Source organism: Henckelia pumila, chromosome 1 (assembly GCF_033568475.1).
Source record: "Henckelia pumila isolate YLH828 chromosome 1, ASM3356847v2, whole genome shotgun sequence".
In the NCBI taxonomy this organism is placed as follows: Eukaryota; Viridiplantae; Streptophyta; class Magnoliopsida; order Lamiales; family Gesneriaceae; genus Henckelia; species Henckelia pumila.
In genome coordinates this window covers 123,489,653-123,508,644 of record NC_133120.1, presented here as the reverse complement: position 1 = coordinate 123,508,644, position 18,992 = coordinate 123,489,653, and the positions used below count along the sequence as shown (strand labels likewise).

The window sequence follows — 18,992 nt, the reverse complement described above, 5'->3', positions numbered from 1 at the left end:
ACACACACAAAGTGTGTGCATTTTTTACTAGTTTAGATTATGTTTGTCTTAGTTTATAAGCCATTTGTTTGATAAAAATAATTTGGTTAAAACGATCAAAATAGTTCTTTTTTAAAAAGTTGAGAATCTTATTTTAAAATTTTACTTCTACAAAATAGTCTTTTATATTATCATAAATCTCTGCCATGTACTCTACTTATAAAATATTAAATATTTTTTTAAAAATAAAATTTTCAAAAAATATAAAATTTTCTAAATTAAAATATGAAATATTTTTATTTGTATAGGTTTCATACTTATGATAAAATTTTAAAACAATTTTTAAATAAAATTCATAATATTATACATTTTGTGATAATTTTGACAATAAAAAGATTGTATAATTCCAAACACGTCAACATCTTTAATTGGCTTAAAATAAGTTCATCCAAATACTTTAATAATTTATTTTTAAAATAAGTCGTAACAGCTTATAAGCTCCTAAACCAGATTATAAACTCTTAGAGTGGAGTGACCCAAACCAAAATCACTAATTAACGAAAGCTTAAAGCATGCAAATCAACTTAAAAGCGGTAATCAGAAAATTCAACGAAAACTTAATTAAAACAACTAAAATCTACTGGCAGAATACAACCGATCCGACGGCTAGATCTCCGGATATAAATTTTTCAAAATCGCTGCTCGTTGGAAAAAAGTCGTGCTCGATCCTGCGAACTTGTGCGCCCTAGCGCGCCTACAAGAAATGAAAGGCAGTAAGTTGGAGTTTTTTTGCGCGCTCGATCCGCCCAACTCGTCAGATCGAGCGCGCGAGACGTGAATTTCGGAAATTAGAATTTAATTAGGAAACTTTCTTGGGAAGGACTCTAGTCTTTAAATACATCATATAACTCAAAAATTACTATCTTTTGATCAATTCTGAAGATCTTTGGACGGCAGAAAGCTTGAAGAACTCTCTTGGCGGCTAGGTTTCTTCTTTTTTCTTAGATTTAATTTTCTTTCATGAATTTTTTTAGGAAATTCATGAATATTGTTGGCTAAGTTTTAGTACTTGGTTGAGGAAGACGAACCCTTGAGTTATTTTATTTGTGAGATTCAGTTTTCTATTGTTTAATTTCAAATTGTGTATCAAGAGTTGTTTTTTCGTAGATGTGAGATGAATATTCCTTTATTAGATGCTATCAAACAAGTACCTCGATATGCTAAATTTTTGAAAGAGTTGTGTACTGTAAAGAGAAAACAAAAACTCAAGGGGTGTCAGAAAGTTGAATTAGGAGAGCAGGTTTCTGCTGTGATTCAAATAAAGGTACCTACAAAATGCAAGGATTCAGGTATGTTTTCTGTTCCTTGTAAGATAGGAGATATTCAGCTTGATACGGCTATGCTAGATTTAGGAGCATCGATTAATGTCATGCCATATTCTGTATATGCTTCCTTAAAACTAGGGCCCTTGCTTGAAACTGAAATTGTTGTCCAGATGGCTGATAGATCTACTATTTATCCTAAGGGTCTATTAGAAGATGTTCTTGTGCAAATTAACAATTTGGTCTTTCCTGCTGATTTCTATGTGCTTGATATGAAAAATAATGATTTGAATAGTCCTATTTTGTTAGGAAGACCATTTTTTAAAACTTCAAAGTCTATCATAGATGTTAACAATGGCACTCTCACTATGGAGTTTGATACGGATGTTGTTAAGTTTCATATTTTTGATACCCTGCAAATTCCTGATTGTGAAAGTGTTGTTAATAATTTTAATATCATTAATCACTTGTCGCAAGAACACAAGAATGTTGTGAATGAGGATAAAGTTAAGGAGGTTATTGCAAGACCTATTGAGAATTTTACTGCTGAAAGTTTTCGTTCTGATCTGCAGGTACCCAGGAAATCAAAACAGAGGAAGAAAAGACCAAAAATTACTGCAAAACTGCGCAAGTGGGTGAAGGTGGTTAGAAAAACTAGATATGAACCACCATGAGCAAAAGAAGCATACAGTCGGGCCGACGACTGTAAACAGAGGCGCTGATTGGGAGGCAACCCAAGGGGAGTATTTCTTTTCTTTCTTAGTTTTATTTATTTTTGTTTTGCATTTTTGCTTACATTGGGGATAATGTAAGATTTTAAGTATGGAAGAGATGACTTAGCCAGTCATTGAGAGAATTTAGCCGTTTTTATGAGAAAAAAAATAAAAATTTAGAGCTCGTAGTTTGTGATGAATTTGACTGTTGAAATTCACTAGTCCATGATGATATCTAATTGATGACATGCATGCTTTTGAAAATAGATGATTTGCTAACCTTGGAATACTTTGATATCCAATGCAAATTAGACTTTGATATGGTTCTTGAATATTCTTTAGCACGCATGAGTCATGGCTTGTGAATTGTATATGACATAGTGAAGGTCGTGTGAGCCTTGTGATAGTCTTAGAAATTCGCTAGCCTATCAACCTCCCTTTTGAGCTTAATCAAAAAAAGAAAAAGAAAAAAAAAGTAAAGAAAGGAGTTAGTAAGGTGAGGGGAGGCATTGGAAGAGGATTGAATTCTAGTCCTATAAATCCCAAGAGCTAAATTTGGAGGAGACTGTATGGAGTTGAGGATAATCGGGTGCAATTACTCGGACAAGTGAAAAGACTATAAAATTTCTCAATGGTTTAATTTGATTTGTTGGTGTGCAATTTGAGCTATTGTGGGATTTTACATTGAATGGATCTGTGAAGTGTGCATGACACTTGCTAATGACCATACACACACACACACGTTCGGGGCTATATCTGTAGTTGAAATGTCTGGATATTGAACTTGTTCCGTTGTTAGAATTTTAACGTCTTTCTTGATCATGCACTGAGTTTATTCCTGAGGTACAAATGTGAAGATCGTGGTTATTTTTGTTATGGATTATGAGTTCGAACTTATTCTTGGTTTTGTGTTGCTACATGACAAGCAAGGATTAAGTAGGGGGAATTTGATGTGATGGTATTTTCCTATATTTGATTGAGTTAATTTGTGATGATTAGGTGTATTTTTATTGATTAAATTCATGTTATAGTTCCTAATCATGGTATGTGATTTGATATAGGAAAAGAAAAGAAATGGAGCTAAAGATGAAAGGAAAGAGCCAGATAAGAGAAGAATTACAAAGCAGCAATGATCAGAAAATCATATTTAATTTTAAAGAAGTCCAAATCCGATCTCCACCGTTCAGAATAAAGTTCAAGATTTTTGAAGCATCTTTCCAAATTTCAGCTCAATCCGACGGCTAGATCTCTGGATATGAATTTTTCAAAATCGCTGCTCGCTGGAAAAAAGTCATGCTCGATCCTGCGAACTCGTACCCCCCAGCGCCTACAAGAAAGTGCAAGGCAGTAAGTTGGAGTTTTTTTGCGCGATCGATCCGCCCAACTCGTCAGATCAAGGGCGCGAGACGTGAATTTCGGGAATTAGAATTTAATTAGGAAACTTTCTTGAGAAGGACTCTAGTCTTTAAATACATCATATAACTCAAAAATTATTATCTTTTGATCAATTCTGAAGATCTTTGGACGGCAGAAAGCTTGAAGAACTCTCTTGGCGGCTAGGTTTCTTCTCTTTTCTTAGATTTAATTTTCTTTCATGAATTTTTCTAGGAAATTCATGAATATTGTTGGCTAAGTTTTAGTACTTGGTTGAGAAAGATGAACCCTTGAGTTATTTTATTTGTGAGATTCAGTTTTCTATTGTTTAATTCCAAATTGCGTAGCAAGAGTTGTTTTGGATTTATTTTCATGCTTGTATGTGAGATTTTAGGATTGATCACCTTAGGATTTTGCTATACAATCTATTGCTAAATTAGAATTCAAATCCGTAATTGTTTGAATCATCTGATTTTTGAAGCAACTGCGTTTAATATTTTCTGTTGTTGAATTTGTTAAATCATAGGAACAACAATTGACTAGATTAAATACATTCGTTGGTGCATGTGTTGTCTAGATTCATCAGTTTTACTCATTTGAATGCTACCATGGATTTAAATCTAATCGCTGGTATTGGGTTAATTTATGGGGTAAGGGTTAACTTAAAACGCTGGAGTCTAGTTAACTAAAAGTAAGGTGAAACAGGAATTAAATTTCCAATGATGAATATTCAATGTGAATTAATTATTTTTAGGGAATCGATGATCGAATGAATAATTTCAATGATGTAGTCGACCGATACCAAGTCTCGTTAGTTTATTGATCTTTCTTATTTTAATTATTGCATAGTAGTTAATAAAATCCAAAAATTTCCTTTTATTATTTTCATTATTTTAAGAACACTATTTAAATTTCACTTTCCTCGTAGGAACGATCCCTACTCACGCTACTGCATATTTTGTTATCTGATTTGAGTTGGTAATTTGGGCGTGATACGACTTAGCGCTACCATCGCATCAGAAGGTGACTCTCATACCATAAAACTGTGGACTATCCGGATCCAAAATCATGGCATCCATCCACAAGATAACATGGGGCTGAGCGACCCCTCTACTGGTAGTATCAATGAAACACAGGCTCAACGTGCCAATGCATGCAGCATAATATCCGTGACATAACAAATGCACATATAATTGATGTCACATAAAACATGCAATCATAGAAAATGCATACTCAACCAAGGTATCTCGGATAGTACGTCCGTACCTCAAAGTAGCCAACTTAGCGATACAAGTCCTCTAACAAACAATCATCGTATCATTATTTATCCTCTAAAAGTCTTAACTAGACTAATAGATAGTCACTTAGACTAATCTGAGTCTAGTAGTATACATGCGTCTGTCGATAGCCCACTTATGACGATAGCTCCACAACTTGGGCACAACTCCGGCAGCGCTTTGTCGCCTATTGGCCCTCGAGAAGAACACCTAAAAGACCCTAAAACCGAGCTAGAACCAGAAGGGAAGAAATAAGAATGAGCAAGAAATGAAAAGCTCTCCAGGTCTATTCATAAACGGAGGTCGGAACTTCTGATCTCACGATTGGAGCTTCCGATCTCACTTCGGAGCTTATGATCGTTCTTCCGATCGTTCTCCTTCAACCACGTGTCTCCGATTTGACGACTCGGCTGTCGACAATAGTTCGGAACTATCGATCCTAGTTCGGAGCTTCCGAACTCCCTCTTGTCCAATCACCCATGTCATGTCCGACTGTCACATGATCGAAATTACCGATCTCACATTCGGAGCTTTCAAACTGTTCGTAGCTTCCGATCAGCAATGCTAGTTTCCGAACACGTTCGGAAATTCCGATCCTCCTCAGTAACTTTCGATCTGTCCTAAATATTCAAAGCCTTAGAATCTATTTTTAATCTTTCTGAATCCGCTTATCAATTCTTTAAGCTCAAATTAGCATCCTTCAATCATGCTTAAGCAATAGATTAGCTCAATTAGGAGTCGGGCTACTACATAGAGCTTATAAGGTATTTTTAATTAGCTTAGCCAAACGCATTCTTAATTAGATTGGTAATTATGATAAATACGACGACATGATATCTATAAAGATTTGTGTTCTATTAATTTATTTTATAAAAATATATAAATTTTTGTAAGAATATCTCATGGATTAATTTTACGAGACTGATCTCTTATTCAATCCAATCATTAAAAAAATTATGATTTATGTCAAATTTCTTAATTTTCCTTCTATATATCAATCGAATCAACTCGTCTAACGAATAAATATTTGTTATCGTGAGATGGTCTCACATAAGGGTGATTGCTTATCATACATTCTCGTTACTCATGTGTCGTTATAGAGTGCTCTCAACACGATATTATAAACCAATGGAGAAAAAAAATAAATGTCATTATGTCGATGCTCTTGAAGAAGCACAAAATATTATTTCTCATAGGTTAATTTGTGAGAAAAATCTCTCATTCGACAAATCCATGATAAATTATTATTTTTTTATGTTAAATGAATTACTTTCATTCTATATATGGATCGGGTTAACCCGTCTCACGAATAAATATTCACGAGACGATCTTGCAAGAGGGTGACTGATTATTGTTTCTTATACATCATCGCTATTAATGCTTCTTTTTCTTTTGAACTTTAAAACATGTTATCTACGCGATGTTATAACTCGTTGGGGATCGTGTGTGTGTGTGTGTGTGTGTGTGTGTAAAAGGGGGGTGAATACACATTTTTAAAATATTTTGAGCTACAATAACTCGTTCTTGAATTTTATATGTGAAAATATAATTAAATTTTATTTTTATTATGATAATGCTAAAAGTATGTGTATTTTTTATCGTTGTTACATTTGTCACGATTTACATATAGCTTGTATGTATTTCAATATGATCCATTTGTACTAAAAACAATTATATATTTTTTTACTGAAATCATTTTTTTAAATCTTTACTAGGGATGTAAACGAACCGAATGGTTCGCGAGCTATTCGAAGTTCGGCTCGAAAAAAAGCTCGTTTGAGCTCGTTTGTTAAGCTTATCGAGTCGAGCCAGAGCTTGATTTCGAGCTCGAAAATTTTCACGGCCTGAGCTTAAACTTAAAGATGTTCGGCTCGTAATCTCACGAACATGTTTGTTAATAGGCTCGGAAACTTGAGCTCGGGTTCGGCTCGTTTAGGAGGCTCGCTAGCTCGGGATCGGGCTCGTTTAGGAGGCTCGCAAGCTCGGGTTCGGGCTCGGCTCGTTTAGGAGGCCCGTGAATATGTTCATTTAATTTATATGGCTCGCAAGCCCAAATTCGATTTCTTTATCTAGTTTGAGTTTGATTCTTACATATTTTCTGAATATGTTATATGACTTGTGAGAAAGCTCATGCTCGGCTCATATGTTGGTGGAAAAATAAAAAAGATCAATACTAATGCAAATGACATGATTGAAACACAATAATTTGTTGAAAGAAATATGAATTTACAACTTATAGGACGTAGCCATAATTTGCATTTTTTATTTTAACTTGAAAATCATTGTCTTAAAGTGCTCTTAAAACATAATAAATAAAATATTTATATGTGCAATATTACTAATGAATGAAAATTCAATCAATAAATTTCTAAAAAACTGAAATAACAATTTTATTGAAAATATCTTAAATGAATTAGAACAATATATGATAATAGATTAATGATATTCAAAATTTTAGTTAAAAGAAGTTATGAAATTATCTAAATTAAATTTTTTGAATTAAAACTTGTTAACTCAATATATTTATATGCACAATATTTTAATTAAATTATAGAATATCATTAAATAAAATATTTCATATACTAGCGGATCGTGTCACATGTAATGCTTAAATCTCGTTAAAAAAATAAGAGTGTAGTGGGTTTTTAAAAATATTTTAAAATAAATGTAATTTTTTTTATAATTTAAAAGAAATATATATTATAATAATTAAGTCACACAATAAATTTTTATATACTTGTGGACGAAGAATAGACATTGCTGATTTTTTTCAAGGGTAAGTGCTCGAAACTTGGGTTTAGCATTTTTAGTTGGGAGCTTCAGATTTTATTTGAAAGGTATAAAGAGAACCAAAGCTTGCATTTTGAGTTATTAATTATTTTATTGTGTGATGAAATATTTGGAATGATGAATACAACTGTGTACTATACAGCAGAGAAGATTGCACATTGAACTTGTACAGCTTGGAAACAGTCGAAGGTTTGTAGCTGAAATTTTCATCTACAATTTGATCGGTAATAAATTCGGAGATTTCAAGATATATCATGACTTAAGCAGTTAGTAATGATATTGTAAATTCATAAAGATCGAAAACTTTGATGAATGAAATTTGTGGATTTTTTCGAAATTGGGCTGGGTTGAAGGTTGAAGTTTTAGATCATGGTGAAGTTATAAATCAAGTTATAGTCAATTTTATCGAGAAATTATAATCGAAAAAATCAAACTTGAGCTCCAATGTATGTCTGACGAGCCTGAAAACGAGCTCGCTTATTTAAGAGCTCGCTTATGAGCTTGAAAACGAGCTCGCTAACAAGCCTACTTAACGAGCTCCCTTATGAGCCTGAAAACGAGCTCGCTTAACGAGCTCGGAAACGAACTCGCTAATGAGCTTGCTTAACGAGCCCGAAAATGAGCTCGCTAACGAGTTCAGAAACGAGCTTGCTTAACGAGCTCGCTAACGAGCCTTGAAATGAACTCACTAACGAGCCTGCTTAACAAGATCGCTTAATGAGCTTGAAAACGAGCCGAACTCGAGCCAGACTCGTTTAAAATGATAAACAAGCCGAGCTTGAGCCTTTATATATACTAATCGAGCTGAGCCCAAGAATTATGATAAAAGCTCGAACCGAGATCGAGTCGAGCCCGAGCCCAAACCCTTATATATATCAAATGAGCTGAGCCCGAACCTGATACTGTTCGCATCGGCTCAGCTCATTTACATTCCTAATCTTTACTAGTATCTTTTCAAGACTAAAATCACTGCAAATAATACTATAGGACCGAGCGCTTGTCGGTTTACCAAACTCAAATCTTTTAAAACGCACAACAACCCAAGCGTCATGGTTCGTAGGGACAATTATTGAACTCCAACAATATATCTCCCAATAATTGCACTCTTTGCAATCAATGAGAATTGAACCCATGATCTTTGCTCTAATACCAATTATAGGACCCAGAGCTTGTCACTTTACCAAATGTTATAGCTGTTGGTAATGGTTAAACTCAAATCTTTTAAACTGCACATCAGCTCAAACTTCATGGTTCGATCGCTCAACAACAGAGACAATCATTGCACTCCAACAAATACTCGTAATAACTAAAAATAAGAATGATTCACTTAAAAGATTCAACAATAATTTATTATAAAAAAATAGATGATAGAAACATTTTATACTCGTACCCCTTAGCAAACCTTTGAGGTAAAATAAGATCAAATCAACTCCAAATCCTATCACAGAACGAAACTGATAAGAAAACCCACAATATTGGTTTTTGACTTTTAATAACTTTTGTGGAGTTTAAAAGTCTAGAGGTATTCAATCTAAACTTTTATATACTCCATAAAAATTTAGTGGTATTCAGTGTGAGTTTTAAAAAGTCATTTGGTATTCAAACTTGACTTTTAAAAACTCTACAAAAGTTTAGAGGTATTCAAAATGTCAATAAAATTTTAAAGGTTTCATGGAATTCTATTAAGTATAATAATTAAAGCCTAAAATACAACAATAAAATGCCAATAATTATCTTTATTTCAACCTAAAGATTTGAATGGATCAGACATTTTAATTCAAACTCACACACTTTTTTATTTCTATTAAAATGGACTCTATAATAATACTAGTCTAGTACATACTAGTTCTATAAAAAAATAATATATAAATACAAAAATATTTTTCTATTTTTAAAATAAAATAATTTTTTTATCATTCATAATTTTTTGAATTTTAATTAAAAAAACTCACGAGAAATCATGTTTATTAATTTTTTAATAAAAACTTATTTTACTAAACAACAAAAATTTATAATATTTTATTAATCATAAATTGAAAATAACAACAATTATTTTTTATGAGTAATTCATTATATAAAATTTGATGTTTTAATTATTTTATATAATTTTTTTAATATGTAGCTTAATTTTATTATAACTCAAAATTTACGATACTGTTTTTATTTACTTTAAAATACATATAATAATAATAATAATAATAATATATTATATAAATAAAGATACTATATAAAATTATATATTCAAATTTTTTAGAGTTATTAATTTCTTAATTGAAATAAATTTAATACTAATCATCGATTTTTGTAAATCAAATCTATAAGTAAAAATATTTACATTGAAAGATAAAAATATTTTAAAGAAATATAATTATTTAAAGAAATATAAATAAAAGTTATTGGCACTCGATTAATAATTCTAAGAAATAAATAAAAATCACAATCTTGAATTCATAGAGTTCTAGAAAAAGTTTACAAATGTCAATAAAAGTCATGAAAAATAAGTCTGCAAGATTCTGTGAAAATCTTTAAAAGTTTATGAAATTCTATAAAAGTCTGTAGAAATCTATCAACTCCACAAAAATTTGTCATTTAAAAAAAATCAGTAAATCTCTAAATACACCAAATCTTCTACAATACAGATGAAATGAGAGTCAATCCTTTAAAAAACGTCTGTAAATCTCTGCAACAAATATACCAAATCTTCTACAATACTGATGAAATGAGCGTATCATAAAACCCAGAATTTTTAATATATATATAGAGTTTCTTTTAAGTGCCCACCTATCATGCCCACCACCATGCTCACCAATGATGTGACACTATTTTATTGGATGTGATAAATTGTAGGTCCAATAGAATAGTGTCACATCATTGGTGGGCATGGTAGTCATGCCCACTACCATGCCCACCAATGATGTGCCAGGCATGGTAGTCATGCCCACTACCATGCCCACCAATGATGTGCCACTATTCTATTGGACCTATAATTTATCACATCTTTATCACATCCAATAGAATAGTGTCACATCATTGGTGGGCATGGAAATGGGCATGATAGGTGGGCACTTGAAAGAAACTCTATATATATATATATATCATATCCATTCAATTTACCGAATCAATACATTAAAAATACGATCATTTTCAGGAACATATGTGACGTGTGCATACAAATTAAATTTTTTTGTTTAATAATTTTTGTGTAAGAACATATATTATCTTATTCAGATAAGATACTTATAAATTAGATACTATTTTATTGAGATAGTTTGAATTTTGAGATATAATAGAGAGAAATTGGAGAAAATTGGAAAAAGACTAATAGATGTATGAAAATTACTGATAAAATTACATTTTAGATAACAAATATTATGAAAGATAACACTGTAAAAAAAAAACTTTGTTGTCACATAGACACACAAAAATTAGTTAGTATGAGGTGGTCAAATTTAATATATTAGTATAAATATTATAGATAATTCTCCGCTTGTTATTATTCACTTGAATTTAGGACTATTAATGACACTAATAGCATATAGCTAAATCCAAATAATATTTTTATTTTCTTCATTGTGTTTCTCTTTTTCCCATCATTATTTTTACTTTAGTACACAACATTTGGACAATAATAAATTTCACAATGTAAAAACTTTACACTCTTTCTTTTATAATGCAAGAAAAAAATAGACATATAGATAGATTTATATATCATTAAAATATTTATTCATTAACACATGCTTTCTCTTAAACCGAAATTAAAACTTGCAAAGGGAGTTCTCTTTAAAAAAAAAAACCAAAACCAAAACCAAAACCAAATAATCCAAATACTGTAAGGTAAGGACAATATTATGTAGTATTTGTCCAAATTATATTAACATCGTACCTATATGAATGGATAAAAAATCTAGAAGATCACGATGGAAAAAATAACGTACTTGATATGCTAAAATAGTGATAAATATATATTCTCTTAAACCAAAATTAAAACTTGCAAAAAGGGAGTTTATCTTTAAAATAATAATAATAATAATAATAATATCCAAATACTGTATAAGGACAATATTCTCTAGTATATAATTGAAAAGAAAAGGATTAAAAAAAAAAAAAGCAAAACACATAGCAAACCAAAAATAAGGGGCTAAAAAGCCACATAACAAAAGAATTGTGTCCCATCGATCTTTCCATGGAGAAGAACATTGTGCCCCGAAAGCATTAACCTGATAAAAGGCTAATACTTTCTTGAAATTTGAAGCCTCTTGCGGAAATCGTCCTCCATCAAACGAATGCCGTCGCGCAACTTGATCTTTGGTTCCCATCCCAACTCCGCCTTCGCCTTGCTTATATCAGGTTTGCGTTGGCGCGGATCATCAGGCGTGTTCTCCACGGTTACCATCTTAACTTGTGGATTGATCAGCTGCAGCACACCAACAATTAGTTGTATATACTATCATATAACTTTCATAAAGGCTTGTTAATTAGATGCACATTACTGCTAAGAGCACACAATATCAAAGGCTTTAATTTGAAAATGTAATCAGGACTTAGATTTCATGTTGTTACCTCTTTCACGGTCTCAGCAAGCTCGAGCATCGTGAATTCACCTGCCCAACAAAATCATGGTTGGATTGCGTGAAGGATATGATAAACGGTTGTCTATGCTACACAGCGAGTTGATGTTCAAATGAACATCTAACACTCCAGGTGTAACATAGACACAGACGATATGATAACAAGGGAAGACTCTACAAAGTTGTCTGAAAATCAAGAAAATATGTCAAACCTGGATTGCCGATGTTAATCGGACCGGTGTTGTCTCCTTCCATGAGTCGCATCAGACCATCAACCTTCAAGAAAAAAGTACATAATCAGCTTGTAAGAGATGTCACAAAGCACTTCTAAATGAAACAAACACGAAAAATACGATGCCACGCCCTCTTATACCATATCAGAAACATAACAAAAGCTCCTCGTTTGAGTTCCAGGCAACTGAACTGTCAAATCTTCATCACTGCGAGTTCAAAAAGGCGAAACAAGAAAATGTTATCCTCATATATACAGAACAGGGTGGTGGATCATGGATGGAATTTGGGACCAAGATTCGTCTTTTTCGAGAGAAGATCAGTACCGTATTGCTTGAGCTATGAAGTTACTCACAACCCGACCATCATCGATGTTCATCCGAGGTCCATACGTGTTGAAAATCCTTGCAATCCGTATTTCTGTAAAAACAGATAGATCATTATTTCATACATGTTCGGATTGTACGTCATGTTGTCTTAATCTGAGACAAAAGTGAGTTTGTTACCGATTCCATGTTGCCTATGATAATCAAACATCAAGGTTTCAGCCACTCTTTTCCCCTCATCGTAACAACTCCTGACTCCTGCAAAGCCATGTGAAACAACAAATACACATTCAAGAATCATGAAAAACAAAATCAATCCCACGAAAAAAGATCGAAATATAATCATTGGTCCAGTAACTGATACCTATAGTGTTCACATTGCCCCAGTAAGTCTCTGTCTGAGGATGCTCGAGCGGATCTCCGTAGACCTCTGATGTTGATGTCAGCAAGATCCTAGATACATAGCACATGTTAGAAAAACAGATGATTTACCAAGAAACAAAATGGAAAACCACAAGGAAAATTGAATGAGCTTCAGAACCTTGCTCCCACACGCTTGGCAAGTCCCAACATGTTCATCGTCCCAATAACGTTCGTTTTTATAGTCTGTCGAGCAAGAAAAGAAAGAAAATCAACACGTAAACATAGCGTTTACTCGACATTATCAATTACAAAGATGAAATCATCAGTAAAAGATGAGTTTCAGTTTAAAGACTGACCTTCACAGGATTGTATTTGTAGAAAATTGGGGAAGCAGGACAAGCAAGATGGTATATACGATCAACTTCAACAAGTAAAGGCTCGGTGACATCTGCAGTTAGAAAGATTCGCTAGTTAAAAACCCAGATCGAAGTAAACAACACATTATATATGTGAAACAAATTCGCGGTTGTTCGAACATATGAGCCAACCAACAGCACAGAGTACTAACCATGTCGAATAAGCTCAAATCGTGGATGACCAATCCAATGTCTCAGATTGTCCTTAGAGCCCGTGAAGTAGTTGTCCGCAACGATCACCTAAAAAGAACAAAAGCCACGACACACATGAACATCATGGAATCTGTGTTTGAACAGGTTCTGACTGCTGGTGCTGAAACAAGTTGTAAAGTCGCCATACCTCGTTGTTTTCGTTTTCCATAAGCTTATCGACCAAGTGAGAGCCAATGAATCCAGCGCCACCAGTGACCAAAATTCTCATGTTTGCCTGATATCAAGATTCATGTACCAGGTATGGATCAAGTGACTTGAAACAAAACATTAGCAGAAGAAAATAATGTCTTTTAAGCTCGTTAGTTCCGGGAGATCCAGAACAACACGCTGACCATCAGGCATTACTGGTTTTGAAACACATGATACAGCAAGAAAATCTTAACGATCAATGTACAAATATCCTTCATAGATTTTCATGGAATTTTGTCCAAAATGTGTTAGACTAAGCCTATAAAGGGAAAATATCCAAATCAAATATAAGTAAAAAGCATGCTGTTTTAACAAGCAGCATTGTTAGACCTTAAAGAATTTGGCTCTCCTCAGCGGTGAAGGCTCCGGTGGTGACTTCTTGGTAACATGGTTTCCTCCGTTCAACGCTTGATTTGCCATTTCCGGGATCTCCTTTTTAGCTTCTGAATTCTGAATTACTCTGTCAAAATAAACATAACAGGCGCACACAAAAGATCAGGAATGAATTCTGTCATGGGGTGTTCAATATGATTACCCCACCAAATAAGGCTGGCGGAATGCTCATTAAGCAAAACTTTGCCAAAACATATGGATCAAAGAATTAAGAGAAAATTAACTTCTCGAAAAGTAACAAATATCAACATCTTCATATGATTCCAATGTAACAGAAACTTTAAGAAAAAAGGAAACCTTATCGTTGTACTCTCAAAACCTGATCAGATCTTTACAACATATTTGTCAGCAATCATAGAAGAGAAAATAAATCTAAAATTCCATACAGATTCATCGTACCAGGCACAGAAACAAACAGATCTCAAACATCCAAAATAAGAGACGAAATCTCTCACAAACAAGCTACCACGACAATTATCACAACTGCTGCTTATCTTTCAATCCAACGCAAAATCTTTATTATCAACAAATACTAATTTTTCAAGAATTCCCCGTTGGGAAATCATAACAACGTACATAAAACGGCGTGAAACTAAAAGGGTTGCAGATACTTGTCATGTATATATGTACTACATTCAAATCCCACCTTCTAGATATGTAGAACTACACAAAATATGCAAGTGAAGAGGACAAAAATAACTTGATCGAACAGTAAAAAATAATGCTCACAGCTTTTGTTATTGGAGAAACAGAGAAGAATCGTGAAGATTACTGGAGATACAAGAAGACATGGAGATATTGATGTTTCATCGTACCTTAAAAGTTTTGTCTGCTCAAAATCCTGGGACAGTTGGAGTTGTGACAGAGACTTGAATACCCGTACGCCCTATTTATAAGAAAAAAAAAAAAGAAAAATCGTCATGTTATTATTATATTGTGTTTATTAATATTAATACACCGATTTTTTTGGTACCCAAAAAAAATCGGATTTGAGATTGTTATTGTCACGGAATCTCTTACACAGTAGACTTCAACTAGACTTCAATTTGAAGATCGGATGAAGATAATAGATTCTATGTATCCATGTTGAGCTGTACGTGTTTTTATTTTTTTTATTTTTCCTCCAAACAAATATTAATTTTTTTATAGAGTTTTAATATCGATTTAATGATAGTTATGAATTATGATAAAATCAATACGATCAGGGTCCTCCTAAAGTTTGAATATAAATTCTTTTATTTATTTATTTATTTATAATCTTTTTAAGGAAAATTCTTTTATTTAACAACTGATATCACCCTCCCCTATGAGTCAACATTATTTCGATTAAATCGAATTAACCGACGAACCGAATGAATTCGAAAATTCAGTTCGGTTAATTCGGAAATTCGGTTTCAGTGTTAGAAAATTTCGATTAAATCGGTTAATTCGGTTCGGTTTTCAGTTTTCGGTTTTTTTCAAAAAAAATTCGGTTAATCGAATTATAAATAATTAAATTTTGAATTTTTTATTGGGCTTTACATATAATTTATAATATTTTTAATGTGTTTATATTTAATATTGTACTTAATTTTTGTTTTTTTAAATTTTTTTAAGCTTAATGTGTTTTATTATGATAAAAATATCATATTTCAATAATTAATTTTATAAAATTTAGTATTTTTGAACAATAGATCACTTGACATCTATTAAATATGTTTCACTCAATGCAAATAACTGCATCACTGTCTGTGCCCCTTAATTCAAATAATTTTGATGATTTTTCAATTGAAAAAAATAGGTGAATCGAATGTTTATCAATGATTAATTGTATTTTGTTTATCCATGGTGTTTAGGGGACGAAATCATCTGCTACACTTGATGTTACAAACCGTGCTACACTTTGCTAAAAAAAACTATGTGTGCACAAATTAATAAAAATTAAATGCATTAAACACCATAGATGAATAAAATACAATTAATCATTGATAAAACATTCGATTCACCTATTTTTTCAATTAAAAAATCATTAATATAAGACGGTTTCACAAGTCAATTTAGTAAAACGATTTTTTTATGACGAAATTGATGAAAAATATTATTTTTTATTGCAAATACGAGTCGTGTCAACTCATTTCACATATAAAACGTGAGATCGTATTACAAAAGTTTTTTTACTAAAAAATTAATGCAGAAGATTTTTCATTATTTGGGGGGGTAAAAACCGTTTCAAGCTTATCATTAAATGCATAAAAATTAGTTTTATAATGGAGAAGAAGTGGCAAAAAGAGGTTTTATAAGTATTTTTGATAGAATAAAAATAAGAAATTGTTTTAAGTCCCCAATTTTTTTCAAGGTTCTTGCCTCTTGGGCCGCCACGGTTGGGAAGTGGCAGAAACTATCGTAAAAACCCTTCTCTTCCGCCGCCCTCCGCCGCCATAACCACCGGTATAAGAGAGATGAGAAATAATATTAATGTTGATACCATTCACCGCTTCTTAAATCACAGAGCTTTCAAGAAATTTTACACGCGTAATCTTCCAACGCCTGCGAACAAAATAGCTGCTGGCCTTTATCGTTCCTTTTCCACCTTCGAAACTCCAAGGATTTCTCTTAAACCCATTACCCATTTCCATTCTTTGGCTTCCTTTCGATATTTTTCTTCCGTCGAGGAGGAAACCAGCCCAACCTCAGTTGGCGGTAAGCTCGTTATTTGATCCTTGTAGCTTGTATTCGAATGTTCTGATTTTGTTCGCCATATGTTTGACATTTTGACTGTGATAGTGCTGCTATTTCCAAGATTTTGGTTTCCTAGTAAATCACTATATTACCTCGACTTTATTATGAGTGGACTTATGGCATGCAATGTTTTAGTTTTTGAGTGAATGAACAAAGGATTTGGCTTTTGTTCTCTTTGAGAGTGAGTCATTGAGAGGGAAGTGAATGTTATAGTGTAGTTTTCATTCGACTGCTGAAAATCATTGGTTTTTTGAACTTTTCAGCAGATTAAAAAATTGTTTATGATGCTTTAAATTAAATAAAATTTCGATTATCCTCTAATCTTGGACCATCTTTCAGCATTTTCACCCTAATATTTCCTTTTCTACATTTCACATTTTAATGGTACTTTTGCTCTGGTCGGTTTATGATTGTGTGAAGCTTTAGAGGATTCTAGTGGAGAGGTGGAACCAATTGACTTATGGGAAGAAGAGGATGAAGCTGAGCCCAAAGTATTGTTTTTTTTTTTTTTCGAAATTACATATTTCACTATTCACGTCAATTATTAGTTGATCAATGATCTTATTATCTCGAAGTTTAGGTTGGCGATGGCGGTGATGGTGGCGGAGTAATGCTGGAAAATTGCCCTTGGGGTGAAAGAGTTCTAACTATAGCCCATAGTGTTCTAGAGCAGTTAGGTGAAGATATGGAGCTCTATGCATTCAAAACCTCTCCTCGAGGGTACATTTATGTGAGACTGGACAAACTTTCACATGAGTAAGGCTTTTGTCCAGCACAAGCTTTATGTTTTTTGTCCCCCACTTGATTATACGAGCGTACTTTGGTACTCGTTTCACGTTTTCGTTTAATAATTTGGCTGGTTGGCATAAGTTGTTGTGGCGGATTTTGATCATGATGTTCGCGCAAGAAACTTTGTTAGTTGTTTGGACAACCTCTGTTTCCCATTTTGATTTTCAGAGGATAAGTTGATTCGTTTGAGTTCATTTTCTACTGTTGTCTGCCTAATCAGGTATGGGTGCCCTGGCATGGATGAGATTGAATCGTTCAGTCGTGACTACAAGAAAAAATTGGATGAAGCAGGTGTGACAGGAGAGATACCCGACGATTTGGCCCTTGAAGTAACACCGTCCCCTCCATTCTTTTCAGAATTGCAATATGCAGCTGAATCTTGTCGAGTTTTCTGCTGATTCATCTTTCTTTACTTCTGAAGGTGTCGAGTCCTGGCGCAGAGCGGCTCCTTAAAGTACCTGATGACTTGTCCAGGTTCAGAGATATGCCAATGGTGGTCAGCTACGTTGAAAATTCAGATGCCAGCTGCCCGGAAAAGAGTGGTGTATACTTTCTCGACTCCATAGAAGCCGAATCGGGATGCTGCATATGGAAGTTGGCCGATGTAAAGGAAAATAGAGAACCTTCTGCAAAGGGGAGACCATTGAGCCGTAAGCAGAAAGAATGGCGACTAAAGCAACCGTATCACGCAATCAAACAAGTAACTCTCTACGTTTCTCACTAGCAGGCGCAGGCTCCTCGTCATAACCCTTTACAAACGGAGTGAAGGTTCTCATCTCAAACCCGAACCGCGATTGAAGTGCAGTCCAAGTGAAGCTGTAGCACCACTCCTCCCCGAGTCATCACATTTTTTCTTTTGTCACGTGTACAGAACTATCTGTTGGCGATTCGTCGTCATGAAATGGAAACGAGATGAGATAGTTCCATTGTCTCAGTGTGTGTAGTGTGGAGAGAATGGTGCAGAGGCGGATCAAGTGTAAAATATGTGGAATACTGTGGCAATCAGATTATATTAGCATGCACTTTTTTTTATATTTTTTATATATAAAATTTGTTTTGGTCCACAAGCACTCCCTCTTTCACGACGCAAACTTGTGCCGGAGAATGTGTCGGGAATACCTGCATAAATTACATGACCTCGCAATCACCAAAAAAATCCAAGTCAATATATTATTAACTGCGGGATCGACAATGAATTTGATATGGCCATACGGTGGTGGTTGGTGTCACCTGCAATGCAAATGAACACCCCTAACATCACACAAAAGAAAATCTGCCCAAATAACCCTCTATCCAATCTTTTTCCTCCAAAAACCACCCTATTTCCCTCG

The 18,992-nt window shown here is 33.6% G+C and overlaps 2 protein-coding genes across 6 annotated transcripts; one reads left to right on the top strand and one right to left on the bottom strand.

The window, feature by feature from the left end:
- Positions 1-11,501: 11,501 nt before the first annotated feature.
- LOC140859775 (UDP-glucuronic acid decarboxylase 6-like) lies at positions 11,502-15,011 on the bottom strand. Of its 5 annotated transcripts, none has more exons than XM_073262513.1 (13): positions 14,970-15,011; positions 14,092-14,221; positions 13,700-13,786; positions 13,512-13,599; positions 13,300-13,391; positions 13,122-13,186; positions 12,945-13,033; positions 12,761-12,838; positions 12,581-12,674; positions 12,397-12,463; positions 12,236-12,299; positions 12,016-12,056; positions 11,502-11,869 (listed from the first exon to the last, which is right to left on the bottom strand). In XM_073262513.1, exons 2-13 carry the CDS (start codon positions 14,179-14,181, stop codon positions 11,684-11,686), a joined length of 1,041 nt encoding a protein of 346 aa, XP_073118614.1. In that variant the 5' UTR covers positions 14,182-14,221; positions 14,970-15,011; the 3' UTR covers positions 11,502-11,683. The 5 variants fall into 5 exon arrangements, with proteins under 5 accessions (XP_073118614.1, XP_073118542.1, XP_073118464.1 ...); XM_073262441.1 differs by lacking the exon at positions 14,970-15,011 and adding an exon at positions 14,884-14,936; XM_073262363.1 differs by lacking the exon at positions 14,970-15,011 and adding an exon at positions 14,801-14,892.
- Positions 15,012-16,483: 1,472 nt separating this feature from the next.
- Positions 16,484-18,715, top strand: LOC140875410 (uncharacterized). Its single transcript, XM_073279085.1, has 5 exons — positions 16,484-16,833; positions 17,293-17,363; positions 17,453-17,628; positions 17,882-17,990; positions 18,083-18,715. Exons 1-5 carry the CDS (start codon positions 16,593-16,595, stop codon positions 18,383-18,385), a joined length of 900 nt encoding a protein of 299 aa, XP_073135186.1. The 5' UTR covers positions 16,484-16,592; the 3' UTR covers positions 18,386-18,715.
- Positions 18,716-18,992: the final 277 nt, after the last annotated feature.